Consider the following 21,046-nt stretch of genomic DNA (forward strand, 5'->3'; position numbering starts at 1 on the left):
TTCTAAAGCTTACAAAAGAATAAATTTGGAGATTATATCATAATCTTATATAAAAGCTACTATTTTCAAAAACAAAAATGATAAAATGACTTGACATTGAACTTCAGAAGTAGATTTGGACTTATATGATTAATTTTTAGCAAAATTATGTCAGCAACTTGGGAAGAAAAAAATAGCTTTTGCAACACAGGGTGGTGAAAGTAGTGGATGTTTTCCTACTATATACAGAATAAACAAACAAACAAAAATAACTCCTTTATGCCTCACAGCCAGTAAAAATTTAATTCACAATAGATCTTAGACATGCAAAATTTAAAATAAAACATTTAAAATTCGATGTAGAAGAATTTATGATCTTTAAATAAACAATTAGTTTTTACATGAAATAACATATGTATATATAAGCCATTAATAAATGATAAATTGTACTCCATTGAAATTAAATATTTGCAAGAGAAAGTATGTGGCTTTGGTTGAATTCCACATTTGAAGCTTTAAATGCAACACCTTTCGTGTTTCTAGGGGTATCCTGGAGTGTATGTTTGTAGGGTGAGGAGGTTAGAGAGGCGACAAGCAAACTTCCATGGATTAGTTTGAGGGAAGTTTGATCACCAATGAGCATAATGTTGAAGTTGAAAAACTGTAAAACACAGGGTTTTGAAATCTTTTTACTAAAGTACAAAATCTTTCAGTTACTTGGGAATCGTTAGCTTTCAAAGTCTTGAAGAAAACTTTTTAGAAAAATCTATTTCATCATTTTTCTGCTTTTTAGCTGTTTAAGCTAGCTCTTAAGCCTCTAGAAGCTTCTGTGTTCTTATCTAATAGAGCGAACAACAGTTATGTCAAGTTACAAGTATAGAATATATGATGAATGTAATACACCCAGTAATCTCTTAACAAAGTATTACTACTATTTTGCTAAGTAGTTTAATACCAACTGTATCAGGTAAATGTAATTGGATTTTCTGAAGTTTTAAAGGTCTGAGGAATTATAAAATGTATGGATTTGTCTATGCTGGTAATTACCCACCAACTGAACATCAGTGCGAGTGGGTGAGGCGTAGCATCAACAACCATGGATGCTCACTAGGAAGAGCAAATAGAATACAGCTTTGCTGCCCTTTGAGTCCCATCTTCCTCTGAATATTCCATATATTCTTCACCTTATGACAGATGGATCCTTTAACTTATAACCAATGTATGGGAAAAGGAACTTTTTTTTTTCCTTTTTCTTTTCTTCCATTCCTCAACCACCTATCCCTAGAATGTTACTCTCTGTCAACAGTTAATTTATAACTAGTTGTGATCTTGCAGCTCATTGATTTTATTGAATATTAACTCTCCACTACTGAGAATCTCAGTAATAGACCATGCCTGAAATATGAACATCTGTCTCTAGTTCTCTTTGTCCATCCCCATCTTAGATGTTCCTAGAAGGTAACATAATACTATTATAGGCTTTGTCATTTCCCTTCCCATTCCTCAGAAAGCTAGAAGAGCACATATGAGGAATTGTCCTGAACTGCTCTGTCTGGCTATGGCGTTATGGGACCTCCAGGGAACTAGTACCTAAACCAGATTAACCCACAGGTGGAAGGAACACACACAGGGGACCAGGAACCATTACCATGGACAGAGGCCTGAGATCATTTAACCAAGACTGGTTTAGAAATCTCATGAAAAAGGAATATAACTTCTGAGAGCTTTCAAAGACATATTAATTCTTGCTTGACATTTAAATTTATATGTTGCTTTTAGTAAACTTATTTTCTTTAGGGAAAGAGTGCTAAGACTTAAGAATGCACATTAAATTTTGAAGGAATTTAAACTACTTTTTGACTTATTTACTCTGTGCTCTTATTAAAATGCTGTTTGATTGAAATTCAGATTTCCTAGCCTGCTCCCCTGATGGATGAATGTATACTCTTCCTTCGTTACTGATGATTTTAGCAAATATTTTAGGTCCCTTCCTCTTGGAAACCTATAGATCCTTTAAACATTTTAAGATCTGTAAATTGTGGGGGGAGTGCTAATCTTGGTAAGTTGAATTACTATATAATTTTCTGAAATGTATTGTGTATTTTGATGCTGAGATACATTGCTAAAATGAGTTATCTTGGGGCTGAACATTTCCTGATCTTCACATAAATCTGACCTGTCATTGAAACATGATGGTTAGTGTATTTCTATATTTCTGTGGTTGAGGAGAGTCCCATCACCCCCTGTGCTTGGGTGAGAATGTGCTTTTGTCATTGATTCTGTATAATTTCATTCTAAAGATTTAAACATCCTTGTAGCATATGATAATTTTTTTACTATAAAAATTTTTAGCATACATAAAACTTATTGAGTGTTATATGTAAGCAAAGTTTCAATTAAGAAGAGAAGTAAACATTAAGAACATATAAAGTGGGTAGTTGAATCTCAGTTTTTCTAAGTCTTGTACTTGCACATACTTCTCCATATTCCCATTAAGAAATTACCCAGTTTAGACTGGCACAGTGTGCATGACATCCTAGCTGCTCATAGGGTTGAGGCAGGGTGATGGCAACTTTGAGGTCAGCCTGGGGAACCTAGCAAGACTCTCCTCAAAATTAAAAATGAGTGCAAATAAATGAATAAAGTTTTAATGTGCAATGAGTGTGGTTTTCCTCTCATACTAGCAGTATGCTGGCACGTAATAATATACCTTTTCCATCCTGGTATATGCATGGGATAATATCATGGAATAGTTTTATCTTTTCAGTTCAATCATCAATTTCACAGCCATGAGTCACATAAATGTTCTTGGCAAGAAAAGATAGATCTTGGTCCTGATCTTGATTGTCACCAATTTTACTGAACTATGTATATTAAGCCTGGATATTACTGTTGACATTAATCCACTTTTGGATGAGAAATGCCTATCTCTGCTTCTCTTTGCTCCTCTTCATTCCCATCTCATATATTTCTGGAAACTAACCTACTACTATTCCACAGGCTTTGTTTTCCTCCTTCCTTTGGAATGCAGATGAACATAAAGCAGGCAGAATTTCCTGAAGTGTCCTGTGTAACCAGGTCTTGTCTTCTCTAGAGAAAAAAAGGCTGATCCAGACAAAAGTAGGTAAAAAGTAAAGTTACAGCCAGTAAATACTCAGAGGCACCAGGGCATTGCCTCTGATAGCCGCTCAGAGGCACTTGATGAATATCTGTTTATGCCTCTGGGAAAGCACGTTCTTAGAATTTGCAAAGGTCTATTAATTCTTACATGGTCACAAAGTTTAAATTCTGCTCTTCTGAACCAAAATTTCATCAGGAATAGGTATAAAATGAATCACTCCGAAGACTTAAAATGGCATTTGCTTATGTGAGAAGTTCAAAATGCGTTTCTTTGTTCTGTGAGGCTTGCATTTCTAATGACTAATGGGTGTTTATGGATGAAAACCTACAAAAGTTTCTAAGACTGTTAACATTCAGAAGTACTTTGAGTGAATTAACCTAAGCGTGTTTGCAAATCTCTGTATGCTATTAGATTTAGAGACATTGAGAAGAATTGGCAGTGAAGCAACCTTCCTCATCCAGTCTAACGCTATCCTGACAGTGAATCAGCCCTGATGGTCTGTGAATTACCCAGGGCACTGCTATGGAGGCTATACGTGTTGTTTAAATGTACTCTTGTCGGGGACAGTTCCTGTGGCCTAGGGCTGTCCCCTGCCCAAGGAAAGATGGGGCTTGGTTTTGGGCCAAATCAGCCGCCTTTGGTGTAAACAAGTTTGTGCCTGTACCAGGAAGTCCACCCCATTGGCCGGTAGAAACCACAAGAGCTCGGGCCCAGTAAATGCTTCCTGTCTTTCCTATTATGTGTCCACAAGGATGAGATGTGACCTCCTCTGTGATTGGCTCCTATGTCCTATATATACTACGCACTTTCTTGGTACCGGTTCCTCTTGTTGCGCCTTCAATAAAACCTGTCACAGTTCCGCCGGGTCCTTGTCTTTCTTTTGTTCGACTCTGCTGGACGGAGTCGACATACTCTATTTAATTTTATTCTTAAGAATATAATCTCTTGAATATTTTTATTGGTGCATTATAATTATACATAAAGACAACATAATTTGTTGACTCTCTTTCCCCAGTACCTTCCCTTTCCCTCACCTCCTCTCACCTCCTCTTACCTCCTGCATGATCCATTCGCACTACTCTACTGATCTCCCATCAGGTATAGTTTTAATTATTTTAATTAGTACATTAACATTGTATATATAAATGAGATTCATTGTGTGAATAGACATAGCATAATGTGGTAGATTGTGTTTCCAGTACTTTTTAATGCCCTCCACCCACCCTCTCTATCTCCTTTCTCTACTTTATTGAACACTATGATTTCTTTCACAATATAAGGCAATTTGATTACTATGAAAACATGACATCTAGTTTAAGTTTTTAGTACATATTATTCACAATCAGAACAACAGATCAGAAGGAGAATAGGTGAGTCCCAACTTAGTGCTTTACATGCCTACCCATATTCTGAACAGCCTGGTTTAACTTTGACATCTTCAAACAGGAACAAATAATTCCCAACTTTCAAAAACGTGCCACCTTAAAGTGCACTATAATCATCAGATTCATCTAAGGTAAGTTTACTGTATGTTGTGTTCTGATACCAGATGTAGCAAATTTGAAGTTATAAGAGCAATTATTTTTATTATCTTGATAGTAAAATCAAGAAGAATGTAGACTTTGTATTCAACCTTACCAAAGAAATCAAGTATTAACTCGAGTATAATTTTAAAATGCATGGAAAAGTTTATGATAGTGACTAGCAATACCCAAACCCCCCCAAAAAAAAAAAATCTCACAGTAATTTTAGTTTTAGCAATGGGTTGTTGAAATGGAAATTTCTCCTGATTACCCTCAGTATATCTGTTTTGTTATGTTATGTGTGCATGGCAATGTCAGAAACTGCTCATACACAACCCAAGATAAAATTAATGTGTGATTGTTAATCATGTACGAGACTAAGGTGTTTTCATAATGTTTCTGTGTTCCTTCATATAATTCTGCATTGTGTAATAATATCTCCATGTATAGATGCAGAAAATGAAACTTACAAGAAGCTAATAATTATGTCAAGATTCACAAGTGGATATAGAAATGAAGAAAGTTTAATTTTTTTACTGGGTTCCTTGTTAAATATTTCTGATGTATAAAAATGTCTGATGTATTAGGCCAATCCTTAATAAAACTAATGAAAATAGTATTTACACAGTATCTATACTTATATTGGGTGATTAACTTCTCATAAAATATTAGTATGATTAATCTAATTTTAATTTTTACACTAATCCTAGATAACTATTGCAATAATGAAAATAATCTAATTATAAGGATAAAGTCCACTTACTATATAATCTCTGAATATTAGAAACATATAAGTACCTGGTATTTTTATATATTCAGATGTTAATAGCTGTAGAATAACTATTTAAGTTGAAACACTTCATTATCTAGTTTTTTTTTATTTCTCCATGCTTCAATCACTTTGTTGACAGAATTCTAGATACATAGAAAACAAATGCATAATATTATACTGTCACAATCATGATGACAATTAGTTTAAAAATTGAAAAGCTACGATCAAGATAATATTATGGCTTAGGACAGCAGTTCTCGCGGATTGTATTCAACATGCCTTTTCCCTCTAACAGCAGTGATAATGAGAGCATGTTTCCTAAATATATAGGATGACATTTTAAGAGCCTTTGTGAGTAAAATATCTATTATGACCACAAAACAAGTCAGAATCTGAATTTAAGAAATGCATATTTTGCTAAGTTGAAGAACAAAAAAGTTACACAAAATTGATTGGAATACTAAATAATTAACAAACATAGGAGACCTGGAAGGTATTGGTATGGTGTTGGGGAGGAGGGAAGGAAAGAAAAAGCAATGAGGAATAAAATTGCTCATGCTGTGCTATGTACATGTATAGATATGCCAAAATTAACCCCCCCTCTTATTTATAAATATGATGTACCAATAAAAGGCAAAAAAAATGTTGGGTCGCATGCTTATATTAACTTCTAGATACATTCACGTAAATATTCAGAAAGAACTTGGTTGGAGTGGTAACCTGTCAGCTTGCATCTTCTTGCAGGCTGAGATGAGGATTCTGAAGCATTTCCTCTCACTACCGCCCTACATTGCACCCTATTCTGCTTTGGTATCAAGATGCAAATAGCTTAAATCAGGATAGCTTGAGAACCAGGATATTGGTCCCATAATATCTACAGGGCAGTATTTTATGATCCAAAGAAATAGTTGGATTCTCTTGATCTGTGCTTCCTTTACTGAAAATCAGGAATTTGGATACTCTAACTGATGGGAGAATTTGTTTACCAGCCTATTTCTCTAACTATAATCTTTATTCTGTTTTAGGTAAACTACCTATCTATGACCAATAAGCCATCTCATTATAATCCCCTTAGTTGTAAAAGAATAAGGAAAATTCTGGTAAATAAATAAAAAATATTAAAGTCCTGTTATTATTAACCTTTTAAAATATGTTTTAGTTGTAGTTGGATATTTATTTTTATGTGGTGCTAAGGATCAAACCCAGTGCCAGACATGTGCCAGACAAGTGCTCTACTGCTGAGTTACAACCCCACCCAACCCCTGTCATTGTTAACTCTTGAGCACAATAAACCTGATAATCATTTCCATTTTGTTATATAATATTGTTATATTACATAAATTATTATTTATATTACATATGAATACATATACATCCATCAACACCTGTTAGTAAGGCTTATGTAAATATTTTTTATCTGTATTAATATATGTCATAGATTATATAATTTATACAAAATGTCAAATATACATACATATATGTTTATACATAATGTCATATATATGTATATATATACATATATATGTATATGCACATGTGTATTTGGAATGCTTACAATAATACTAATGTCATAATGGGAGGAAAATTAAAAATTGGGTAAAAAAAAAAAAGAAAATGGGTGAAATATTTTTTCTTGAGAATAGACTTGTATAGTTGGAAATATTTCTTTTTACACTGTATGATTCATTTTTAATGCCATACCTATTATCTTTTCATCACCCAAAGTGATTTTAAAGGCATGGATTTTAAATTTGTGAATGACTGCATTTGCTTATGTGTATATAAATTTGCCATAGCACATTCACATGTTCTTTCTTTTCAGATACTAACTCACATTTAGAAGACAAACTGAGATACATGGAAAACCAGAGGAATGTCTCAGAATTTATTCTTTTAGGACTTTCTGAAGAACGGAGCATACAAACATCATGTTTTGTGCTCTTCTTATTCTGTTACGTTGCCCTTTTGGTGGGAAACCTTCTGATCCTTATCTCTATTCGGTGCAGCCCTCTATTTCACCAGCCAATGTACCATTTCCTCTGCCACTTGTCTTCTATGGACATCTGCTATATTTCTTGTGTGACACCCAAACTGATTGGTGATCTGCTTGTGAAAAGGAAAACCATTTCCTATGGTAACTGCATGTTGCAAGTATTTGCCGTACATTTTTTTGGAAGCATTGAAGGCTTCATCCTCACAATCATGGCCTTTGATCGCTATGTTGCCATCTGCAGACCTCTTCACTACCTGATTATCATGAGCAAAGCAAGGTGCAATCTCCTGGTTCTAGCTGCTTGGACTGGTGGGGCTGTCCATTCCTTTCCTCAGTTGTTTATAGCAATCCAGCTGCCCTTATGTGGCCCTAACGAAATCGATCACTATTTCTGTGATATTTTTCCTTTGCTAAAAGTTGCCTGCAGTGATACCAGTACTGCTGGTGTCCTTGTGGTTGCTAATTGAGGAATGGTTACCTTAGTGACATTCGTGGTTTTGTTTGTTTCTTATGCCATCATACTGTGCACTTTAAGACATCATTCAGCTGAAGGAAGGCGCAAAGCCCTCTCTACTTGTGGGTCTCATGTTACTGTGATAATTTTATTTTTTGGACCTTCAATCTTTGTCTATCTTAGACCTCCTACCACTTTTCCAGAAGATAAAGTGTTTGCACTATTTTACACCATCATTGCTCCTGTGTTCAATCCCTTAGTCTATACTTTGAGAAACACAGAGATGAAGAATGCCATAAAAAGTCTGGTGTCAAACATCCTAGATAAATTTTCAAGAAATGTGTGTAGAATCATGGAGCTAGAACTTGATTTTGGTGATTAATTATACTGTTGGTGTTATTTTATGAATAACATAAGTAGGTTTAGGAGTAAAATATAACTACTATCTAATACTAATTCTGTTGTGCAAAAATGAGTCAGAAATGTAGTTATTTTGTGGTTTAATTAGATGGTGTGAGCAGGGTTACATGTGTAAAAATAATTTAGGATGCAGTAACTGAGATAATTCTGAGCAATGAATTATGACATAAAGAAGAAAACCTTAATGATAATTTAACTATAAATTTTAGGATTAGTGGCTGGGCTACGTTATGAAAGTTCTCTGTGTCATATGAAAAGTTATACTCTATAAGTTAAATAATGAGCTTTAACTTGTGATAGGATTTTTATCTAAAAGACCTTCAGTGGCATTAGAAATCCATTATACAAGAAATCAATATAATAATAGTATAATAATAAAATTGGTTTAAAGTGGTTGCTGAGCATCAACTCTGCTGACTAGCATCAGTAAACATTACTAGCAAAGGTAGCACAAAATTAATTACTCAGAATGTTGGTAACTTACTCATTGCTGTCCTATATTTGAGCATTTAAAAAAATTCATAAATGAAATGAAGCGTGAAATTTCAGAAATTAATAGGACAATAATTATTCAATAATTAGAAAATAATAAGTGGGTCACTACTTTGAAGTCAGCCTGGGTAATTTAGTGAGAGCTTATCTCAAATGTAAAAAGGGATGTTTCGTAGTTCAGTGGTAAAGCACTGAATCAATCTGCAGTGCTGGAAAAAAAGAGAGAGAGAAAGAGGAGATAGAAGAAGAAAAAAAAGAAGGCAACCATGCAGGAAAGAAGGAAGGGCAAATAAAGAGAGAAAAGATTAAATAACAAGATTATGAGTAGGATTATAACTAAAATGAAGAGTTTTAGAACATGTAAATACAGGAATCACACTCACTTCAGTGATTATATATAGAAAAAAAATGCAGATGACAGAATGGTTTTAATTTAAGAACTTGGTAATTTACTATTTTGTCAAGTTAGTATGAAAACAAAATACTGTCTGATTTAAAGTTCTTTTTTTTTAAAAAAAAAGTAAATTTGGTTAAGTCTAAATGTTTGAGGGAAACATTTTAAAATGACATTTTTTTAAGTGTGAAATTGGCATTTTATGGTAAAGGAAAACAACAACACTTCCTTTAAATTGGGTTTATAGGTTAAACAATTTATGTGTCTTTTTTGAAGAATAAATATTGAGGGGGCTGGGGTTGTGGCTCAGCGGTAGAGCGCTCACATAGCACATGCGAGGCCCTGGGTTTGATCCTCAGCACCACACAAAAATAAAGAAACAAAATAGCAAGACTTAGGAGACATTAAACAGATCAGTGGTTCTCAGGGGTTCAGTGGAGAGAGGGCTGCATGGGTGGGGCAAGGAGAATTTTCAGGGTAGTGAAGCTACTTTGTGAGAGACTTTCATGATGAGGACATGTCCTTTAGTAGGTAAATGAGAAAACAAATATAGTACATTCAAACAATGAAATGTTTTTGCATTAAAAAAGCAACAAGTGATCATACAGTTGTCAAAACCCAGAGAATAGGGTTGGGGTTGCTGCTCAGTGGTAGAACGCTTGCCTAGCATGTGTGAGGCACTGGGTTCGATTCTCAGCACTGCATATAAATAAGCAAAATAAAGGTCCATTGACAACTAAAAATATTTTTTAAAAACCCCAGAGAATATGCACAATGTGTGAACCCTAATTAATGTACACTATAGATTTTTTTTATTAACAATATTAATGTTCTTATTTAATTTAATAATTTAATGATGTAAAATATTAATAATAAAGGACATACATGGGAACTTCCTGGACTTTCTGCTCATTTTTTCCTTAAAGCTGAAACTACTGTTAAAAATTTTAAAGTGTCATGGGAACAAATATTTTCCACATTTTATGCCACTATATTCTCAAGACATCTGGAGACCCATATTTTCCCCTGCTTCCTAACACCTTGTTTTGTTTTGTTTTGTTTCTTGAGTTGCTTTTTTATTGTATAATTATCTATTGACAGAATATGCCTTATTTTCCTTCCCCTAAGTCAAGAAGATAATGCTTAATGTGGATTTCCTGAAAACTTATGAGGAAGTTGATTCTATGAAATTAAAATATTTCTGAATTTATTAAAAATGGAGAGGGGACTGGGTTGAACAATTTACACGTTATAATATCATTCTGGAAATCATACGGCCAGAATACGATAGCATGTAACCTTTTCAGATCTCCTTTCAAGTAGCAGCACTGATTTAAGATTCCTTATGTCTTTTTATGGTTTGATCACTTATTGCTTTTTTAAAAATTCCAAAAATGTTTCATTGTTTGAATGCACTATATTTTGTTTTCTCATTTACCTACCAAAGGACATCTTGATTGCTTCTGATTATTATCAATTATAAATAAAGTTTCCACAAACATTTATGGGCAGGTTTTTAATGTGGACATAAATTTTCAACTCATTTTGTTAATACCTGGGAGTGTGATTGTTGGATTATATGGTAAGTCCATGTTTATCTCTGGAAGAAACTGTAAACTGTCTGCCAAAGTGATTGGATGATTAACATATTTTAAAATACTTTGGGAAGCAGCAAAGAGGTATATATTGCATGTTATGAATTCATCCCATCATTCATATGTTGCATGATATTAAAGATAAATTAGGTAATAGAAAAAAGATAAATAAATAAAAAACAAACAAACAAAATAAAGGTATTGTGTACAACTAAAGAATAAATATTAAAAAATAAATATTGAAAAATTCCCCAGTAAAATAGCAGATGAATCAAGGTAAAATACTCAAGATGAATCTAGTTGAAGATAAAAGCAATTGATACTTTCTGCTCCCATTATCAAAGGGCACTCAGATTAATTCCAGACTAACTCTGGGGAGAGTAAAGTGTTTTATAGTACAAAACTGTGTTTCAACCTTTACCCCTTCTTTACTATTTCAATTTGACTAAATTAACTAACTTTGTGATTTTTTAAATATTAAATCTTTAAGTAAAAATTTCAAAATAATAAGATTGATAACATGTGAAACTAGAGAAATAAAAGTGCTTAGGAAATAAAGCAGCTCCATGCTTTAGATATAGGAAACATTACTCATACACAGAATTAAATTTTATTCCAAAACACCACAATTGATCCTATGGTCATTTCTGCGATTCCTCTGTACACATAGTAGCTTTGAATCCTTCTTGATTCCTGAATGAGAAATTTAGTTTTGGACACAACTTCACTTGCTTCAACTCCTGAACTTCTAAATTCTTTATTCAGTTAGAATATACAAACATCTCAACTGAGCAAAGGAATTTACAGGTAGATTTAGAACTGTTCCTAGTCCTTAGCCCTGTTCAGCCACTCGAAATCAGATCCTACATGAACTAGCAGCAGTTTAATTTCTTCTGAACTCACACTATGGGCACCTCACTTTCGCATCTTTGATCCTAATGCCCCCTCCTTTCCCATCTAGCCTCCTCCTGTTTTCTTAATCAGATTCTGCCTAGCTTACTATGTATGATTCAAATTTCCTGACACTTAGGAATCCTTTCCTAATGCAACCATTTTTCATCTTTCTTTCCTTTTGTTAGTGCATTACAGTTTTAGACAATATTGGGGTTCATTTCAGTGTACAAACATGAAAAATAATTTGTTTCACTTTAGTGCATAAAACTTTCTCTTTCCTTCAACTCCTCCCTACTGCTGTTCTCTTTCCTCTACTCTAGTGGTCTTCTACTTACTTTTAAATTTTTTAAATTAGTGCTTTATAGATGTACATAAAGGTGAAATACACTGAGGTCTATTCATATTTGAACATAGCATAATTTGCTCCATTTCATTCTGTAGGTTCCTCTTTTCCCATCCTTCCTTCCTCCCCATCTATCTCCCTCCTTTACTCCACCAATCTTTCTTTCATGGGATTCTCCCCCGACTCACTTTGCTCCCTTAGTTTGGTTAGTTCCCACATATAAGAGAAAAATATTGACCCTTCTCTTTTTGAGTCTGGCTTATTTTACTGAACATGATATTCTAAAAGTTCATCTATTTACCAGCAAATGGCATAATTTGATTCTTCCTTATGGCTGAGTAAAACTCCAGTGTGTATTTATACAATATTTTTTCCATTCATTTGTTGTTGGGCATCTAGACTGGTTCCATAACTTGGCTATTGTGAGTTGTGTTGTTACAAACCTCAATGTGCCTTTATCACGATAGTATGCTGATTTTAACTTTGGGGGGATGAACATCTATTGTTTGAACATAGAAGCATGGTATTATTTATCGTACAATCTTCTTTCATGTAAGTTAGAATATATTATTTATAAAAACGCCTTTACTCTGTGTTTCTCTCTTATCTCACAATAATTTGGGATTTCCTTGGACAAAATAATAAACAACAAGAATTTTAATAAGAAAGGGTACATATGCAATACTGAATATAATATGCAAATTTACAGTTACAAAAATCAAAAATATGAAAATGAAAAGACTAAAAATAAGAAATTATCAAATGTTTGTATCAAAATATCATTGCCTCTGATTTTAAAGATATTATAGTAAATTTATTTGTGTTATTTTTTTTTGGAAATATTGAGGCTCATTGAAAAAGTAGATTGTCAACATTTATTTTCTTTGTGAAACTGATTATATATTATATATTTAAGATATTTTATCATAGATTAAATGAGGTCAACTTTAATTGAAGGGTTTATGAAGAATTTTAAAAGTCTTAGAATCATTTTGGATTTATAGAAAATGTGCAAGAATATATAGTTTCTTTAAAAAATACATTTTTATCCGTTATTTTTCTTTCTTCTTTTCTTTTTTAAAATTTCTTTTATTTTTAGTTATAAATGACTATAGAATGTATTTTGGTAGAATGTAGATACATACAGTATAACTTATTCTATTTACATTCTTACTCTTGGAGTCATATGTAATGTGGAAGTTACCCTGACTGTGTATACACACACCAAATCTAGGAAAGTTATGTCCAGTTATTTTTGTGTTTTCTATTCCTCTCCCCTCTTCTTTCCCTTCATTTCCCTTTGTCTAGTTCAATGGATTTCTATTATTCTCTTTCCCAACCTTTCTTGTCTTGGGTTAGCATCCTCAAATCATATATAATATTTGGCCTTTGTTTTGGGGGATTGGCTTTTTTCACTTAGCATGATATTTTCCAGTTCTATCCATTGACCAGAAAATGCTATAATTTCATTCTTCCTGGTGGCTGAGTAATAGTCTATTGTGTATATACACCACATTTTCTTTATCCTTTCATCTATTGAAGGTCACCTAGATTGTTTACATATAGATTGGCTATTGTGAATTGACCTTCTATAAACATGGATGTGGCCACGTCACTGTAGTATGCTGTTTTTAAGTCCTTTGTGTATAAACCAAGGAGTGGGATAACTGGGTCAAATGGTTGTTTTATTCTAAGTTTTCTGAGGAATCTCTATATTGTTTTCCATAGAGGTTGCACCAATTTGCAGTTCCACCATCAAGGTATGAAAGTTCCTTTCTCCCCCACATCCTTGTCAACATTTACTGTTACTTGTATTCTTTAATAATGCAATTCTGTCTGGAGTGTTAGAACAGAACAGATGTCACAAAGACACATCCACAAAAATACAGTTATCTCATCCTAGACAAAGGCACTCATAAATGTACATTGGAGAAAAGATAACCTCTTTAACAATTTTTTTCTTGGAAAACTAGAAATCCATATTTAATAGAAAGAAATTGAACCCTTATATCTCACTCTGAATGAAACTCAATGATAAGTGAACTAAAGACACTGCACCTGCTAGAAGAAAAATAGGCTCAACTCTTCAACATGTTAGCTTGGGCACTGAATTCCTCAATAAGACTCCTAAAGTGCAAAAAGCAAAATCAAGAGTTAATAAATGGAATAATATCAAACTGAAAAGCTTCTTTATAGCAAAGGACACCATCAAGAATATGTACAGATAAAATATTCACCATCAGTACTTCAATATTTTTAAAATAAGTTAAAAGCAGTGAAACAGATTATATAAAACAAAGAACAAAAGGAGTTGAATAAATTATAAAACAATTAGTATAATGACAGGCTTTAAACCAAATATATTTTAATTACCTTCAGTATGTGTGATCTAAATATGTCAACTAAAAGACAATAAGACATGATTAAAAGTAAAGGCATAGAGAAAAATATTGCAAAAAATAAACAAAGAATGCTGAAGAAATGTTAATTTTGAACAGAGTATATAATGGAAACATGATCTATCAGAGGTAAAGAGAAAATTATGCAATCATCAAAAGATTTGTTTTCTGAGAAATCCTAACTAACCTAAATTACATGATCCTAGTGATGTTATAAAGATATATACCATCCCTATGCTCAACCTGCTGGTGAGTACATGTTTGTTTGTTTGTTTTTGTACTCGGAATTGAACTCAGGGGTACCCAACAACTGAGCCATATCCCCAGCCCTATTTTGTATTTTATTTAGAGATAAGGTCTCACTGAGTTGCTTAGTGCCTCACTTTTGCTGAAGCTAGCTTTGAACTCATGACCCTCTTGCCTCAGTCTCCTGAGCCACTGGGATTACAGGCATGCACCACTGTGCCTGGCAAGGTGTTTTCTCGTTTGTTAAATATTTACTATTCTTAGTGAAGCTCATAGAGGAACTTAGAAGCAAACCTAGTTTTCAGCATAGATGTACCAAAAGAAAAAAAAAAGGTGGTTTTAAAAAATATATAAAACTAGGGGGAAATTACAGGATTTTTGACTGTGCCCTTGAAAAACATTTAACTTGAAATGAAAGGAAGTTCTACAGGTCTGTAATTTTCTAGAAAACTCACATTAGACAAGAATACTTGAAGCTTACACAGACACACACTTCTTCCCTAGAGAACATGATAAAATACTGTGTGGGAATTGGTGAGAATCATTTCTTAACATGGGGATGAGAACTACAGCTTTCTTCTCAGGTTATAAAGATGGGAAAAAGAAACTGAGACTGCATAAACAGCCCTTCTCAGTCATTAAGAACTCTGTGGTGAATAGGATTTGAACTACATGCTGTAGAAGAGTCTTTTTTTTTCAATGTATTTATAATCCCCTTGTAGAGTTGCTCAATAACTTCGATATAAAAGGATGCTAACTGGTGAGTTGATTACTTTGGTATGCATAAAGTGTTCCATTCAATAAAGAAGCAAAGCTCTGGGAGAAAAAAAATATACCGTTAGAATATAATGTACAACTAGTTTTACTTATATTTGAGCCTGAAAGTACTCAGGATTAATTTGGCTCTCTAGAGACTATGATTAACTACTTTTCAAAAGCCAAGTACTCCTGCTTCAAACTTTTATTTTTTCTTATGGGGTGACCTTCTGTAAATTATTTGATTCAGTGATGTAACAGTAGATACAAACCGATATGCATTTTGTATTTGCATATGTATACAAACTATATGCATAAATTGGGAAAAACAGAAAGTGAAGGATCAGTAACACTGTGCAAAAGATATCAAATCAAAAGTCACAGGAAATAATTTAAATACTAAGGGATGATTGTAATTTCAATGAAGAGAGAACATAAAAGACTAAAAAAATAGAAAATTCTAAATCAGTGAAGAATCTATGCGAGTAAATTATTTCTTTCTTTCTTACCATTACTTGAATAAATATGTGATATTTGTTGAAAATATCCTTTCACTTCTGTGTTAAGAAAACATACTTATTTGCATCTCATTTTCAAACAGTATCAGAAATTCTAGAGACTAAGATTAAGAGAACATGAAGTTCCAGGAGGTGCTGAGTGTCCAATAGTGGTGGGATATCATATTCTAGAAACGTAAGATCAACATCAGAATGATGCTGCTCAGTTTATTGGGGGACCTCAGGTAAAGAGGAACACGCTGTCACAATTCTAAAGAGGTAATAGACCTGGACCAAGAAGAATACATCTGGAATTGGGCAAAGCACAACAATTTGGGCAGGATTCTTAGAGATTGTTGAAGCTGGTTCCCTCCTTTTACAGACAGGAAACTAATGGGCAAGAATATCAGGTCACATCCCCAAGTGTCGGTGAGAACTGGCACTCCAATCATGCTTGAGAGAATAAGGGCCTATGGCCTCCCGGGGAAGTGTGTGAGCTGGGCATCTGTTATTTCTACAGTAGGCTTCTGTATCTAAGAAGCCTGAACTGATTTGGTATTTTTTTTTTTTTTCAGGGAAATTTGGAGGGCTAGAGTGGAACACTGACTGAAATTCAGGAGGTAGCCTGGGTTTGCCTGGGACTTGGACCTGTAATGCACATTTCAAAAGTGGGAGAGGCAGAGGTAATGTCCAATTTATCCTGTTGCTGTACAGTTTGTTTATTTTTGTACTTGTGACAGGACCGATAGTGACATGTGTATGAGCTCAGGCTCCAAGGTCAGAAAATTCACGTTTTAAGACCAGAACACGGGTTGTGTTACTATGTATATGTTTCTTCACCTGTATAAACCTAAGTAATTTTTATCTCTTTTATTTTGTGATGCATTAATGTTAGCACAATGACATCATCCATGCACTATTTTATTTTTTTAAACACTCTTTTCCATGTATTATTGAATCTCAGAACAAACCTCTAATTATTCAGTTACATACATTTTCATATATTTAAAATGCATAAAATCTTTTAAAAGAGAAATTATAAAATTTGCAAACATCAAATCTACAGTTAGTGATTGAGTTAAGTCATGTAACTGGGGACTGTCTCTAAATTATAATGAATTATTATATTTCATAAAACTTGAGCTTACTATATTTTGCCCATAAATTACTCATTGTGATAGTAAAACATAAAAAAATTGAAAATTGTCTGGTAGAGAAATTATCACCAGCCTCCACTTTCTGAATCGGCATGACTGGATTACCGGAATCAATGAAGATCAATGAAGACATCTCATGATCAATGAAGACAGATGAATACAGTAACACTGTCTGGGGACACTTTGAGGTTTACTTTGAGACCAAATTTCATTTAAGAGTCTGCATATGCTTAAGATGGGCCAAGCAGTATATTTCAGATGAGTTTTAGATTACATTGATATGATTTGGTTTATTAAAATGAAAAGGCATACAAATCACTTTTAAGAATAATTCAAATCAGATAATATACCCAATATTTGATATTTTTCTTCAAATGAAACAAAATAGCTTTTCTTATTTAATGGAAAATAATGCTATAGTTCAATTTTGGGCTAGATTAAAACCAATTTCTCTAAAATGTGCCTCTTATCTAAGTATGTTCCTGAAAATTTTATATGAAAATGGATGTATTTATTTTGAAATTCAATTTCCATTATTCATTGTTTTGGTAACAATATTTACTTTGTACCATGGAGAAATAGGGAGAAATTTTACTTAGAGTTTGATTAAGAAATTAAATTTAAGATTAGGGTAGGAAAATGTATACTACAAAAAAGTTATTTTGAGATCATCTGATAAGAATTAAGAGTAACCATTTTAATTTAAAATAGTAGAGACCAAAATTGATGGAACATGATGATAATTCTGTGTCAGTTTTCAGCAACAAGGTCTTTGCTACTACAACAGTGTCAGCTCATAGGATCAAATCCTTTTACTTTGAAATAATTTTCACTGATTGGTGATGATAAGCACACTACTCAGATATTTTCATTGATTTAGAATTGAAATTTCCCACTTGTGAAAAAAGGAAAATTAAGAGTTTGAGTAACATTCAACTCACAATATTTCAACCTTCTTAAATATTATTGTATATGCTCAGAGTAAAATTTATCAAATCATTACTCCCAATATTTCAATAACAATGTGCTTATAAATATTACTAAAAATTACAAAGCAGCTTCACATTCCATTATTATTTAAATGTCACAAATACACATATTTCACAAGGCATGTAATTCCCTGTTATTTGTGCTCAAACAGATGAAATAGTTGACATGCAAATTAAAGGCATATTATGTTATTGTGCTAAAAACGGAGCCTGTCCAATCAATCGGTCTCCCTGTAAACCACAGTTCTGTATGGATTTGTCACTATCTGGAGAGTTTGTGGGACTAGATAAAATGATTGTATTGGATGGATTCAGAAAAAATACATACCCTCCAATCACAAGGTTAAAAGGAATTTGACTTCCAAAATATACTATCCTACACTGAGGGCAAATTTTAGTATAACATTTCCCAAAGCATAATCTTTTCAGGGACTTATTCTTAGGTTTATTTGGTGGTTCATGAGATTTTTTTTGTTCTCCTTGAATTAATTAGCAAATTAAGCTATTCTGTGTTTTAAAGTGTCAGCACATAATTTTCAGTAAATCATTGAGAAAACCAATAACAAGGAAACAAATAACACAAAAATATTTCAAAAGGATTGCTTCAGCTTCTTAAAGAGAGAACATTGTATCTTAAAATATTTTCCTGTAAATTTGCTTAGTTTTTAAGCTAACTAACTCTAAGACAGACTTGAGATAATGTGTATTCAACTAACAAAACCAGTTAAATTAGTTGGTACATAATGAAAAAAATATTAGCTATGTGACTTATACTTGTTTCCTTAATGCATTTTGAGTTCCAGAAAGTCAGAGCAGCATTCTTTACAGGAATCAATTGACTATTTTATTAAGATTTAGGAGTAGATATGATCAAAAATAAAATAATAGTATTGTTTGAACAAAAACATTGGTGCTCACTAAGACAAGAATTGATCACCATTTACAGAAGAAGTAATAGAAATCAAGCAGTATGTATTCACAGGGAGTCTTGAGAGCCATTTTAATTGAACACCAGGTTTTTATTCTTTGAGATACCATAATGAAATAAATTACATCTAGTTAGTGCATCAAGTAGAAAATAACCATCACACTTTTCAGCAAACACTTATAGATTTAAGCTCACCAATTATGTCATTTCAGGTGATTTATGTGCTCTATCTGAACTGGACCATGGAAAAAAGTAATAATCTCACTGTATTCATTCTCCTGGGACTTTCCCACAATAAGAACATAGAAGTCCTCTGCTTTGTATTATTTTTACTTTGCTACCTTGCTATTTGGATGGGAAATATGCTTGTAATGGTTTCTATCACATGCTCGCAGCTCATCAGCCAGCCCATGTATTTCTTCCTCAATTACCTCTCGCTCTCTGACCTTTGCTACACATCCACAGTGACCCCTAAATTAATGACCGACTTACTGGCTGAACAGAAGATCATTTCCTATAATAACTGCATGGCACAGCTGTTTACCACCCATTTATTTGGAGGCATCGAGATCTTCATCCTCATGGGGATGGCCTATGACCGCTATGTGGCCATCTGTAAGCCCCTGCATTATGCTGCCATCATGAGCAGACAGAGGTGCAACACGATCATCCTGGCGTGCTGTGCTGGGGGATTTGCACACTCTGCCAGTCAGTTTCTTCTCACCATCTTCTTACCCTTCTGTGGCCCCAATGAGATAGATCATTACTTCTGTGATGTGTATCCTTTGCTGAAATTGGCCTGTTCTAATACACACACAATAGGTCTCTTAGTCATTGCTAACTCGGGGTTAATTGCACTGGTGACTTTTGGTGTCTTGATGTTGTCTTACTTTTTTATATTGTACACCCTAAGGGGATGCTCCAGGGAGGGCCGCAGCAAAGCTCTTTCCACTTGCAGTGCCCACATCACTGTCGTGGTCCTTTTTTTTGCACCCGCATTATTCATCTACATCAGGCCAGCCACGACATTCCCAGAAGACAAAGTGTTTGCTCTTTTCTACACCATCATCGCTCCCATGCTCAACCCTCTGATCTACACGCTGAGAAACACGGAGATGAAGGATGCTCTGAGGAAAGTTTGGTGTCATTGAATACTTCTGGAAAGAGAGTAAACTTTTGGATTATTTCTGCTTTTCACAGCGTGGTACCAGGAGAGCGCAGTCATGAGTGAGACCCACTCTTGGAATCCTCCTGTCCTCAGGGCTTGGAGAGAAAAGTGATCAACTAGGAATATGTCCAATCTGTTGTTTCATGATTCTGCCTTGATTCATCATCGATAAATTGAGCATTATTCTTATTTATACCCTGTGCAATCTTACTTAATCATTGGATTGTGGTCATAAGATGAGAAAGGAACAATTTCTTTAAAATGAAGGATTATGGTAATATGTTGAAAAATTTATGCTTTTCATGCCTTCAAGTACTGAAAAGCTGAAGAAAATATTGCTTTTCTTTTTTAAAACTTTTCACTGAAACATAAAAATACAGATACTTGCACATATTACCATTATTATCAATATACACTCACAAGTTTTCACACACTGAGCACTATTGAGTAATCAGCATCCAGACTGAGGCAGAAACTATCACTATACTAGAAATCCTCCTCATCCTCTTAATAATAAATAACTTCATGATTTTCATCTCTAAAATCATTTACTTATTCCTTGTATTTGTAGAATAAGCATGATACAAATTATGCATTTACTATTTATCTTGTCATTATTACATTTGTGAGAATCATTCCTCAAATTTGTGAAATATCAAATTATTTTCCATAACATGTAGTATCTCATTATATGAATTTAAAATAAGTAATTTTTCCATTATCTTACTGGTAGAATTTGTGTAGTTTCCCCTTCAGGGAAATTATATATAGTACTGCTTTGAATATTTTGGAACATATCTTGTTAATAATGTATTTCCTGTTCGTTTTTCATTATGCTTTGTATTGGAATTAATACTTAACATTTTAAGAAAGGTATTGTGTATTCATTTTAATACTCTAATATGTTATTGATACAAAATGAGAAA

The 21,046-nt window shown here is 33.5% G+C and overlaps 1 protein-coding gene and 1 pseudogene across 1 annotated transcript; both read left to right on the top strand.

The window, feature by feature from the left end:
- The first annotated feature begins 7,252 nt into the window (after positions 1-7,252).
- LOC143390433 (olfactory receptor 4P4-like) lies at positions 7,253-8,224 on the top strand (annotated as a pseudogene).
- Positions 8,225-19,194: 10,970 nt separating this feature from the next.
- Positions 19,195-20,103, top strand: LOC143391701 (olfactory receptor 4P4). Its single transcript, XM_076844459.1, has one exon. It carries the CDS (start codon positions 19,195-19,197, stop codon positions 20,101-20,103), a length of 909 nt encoding a protein of 302 aa, XP_076700574.1.
- The last annotated feature ends 943 nt before the right edge of the window (positions 20,104-21,046 follow it).

The sequence above is a fragment of the Callospermophilus lateralis genome, chromosome 2, assembly GCF_048772815.1.
Source record: "Callospermophilus lateralis isolate mCalLat2 chromosome 2, mCalLat2.hap1, whole genome shotgun sequence".
Lineage (NCBI taxonomy): Eukaryota > Metazoa > Chordata > Mammalia > Rodentia > Sciuridae > Callospermophilus > Callospermophilus lateralis.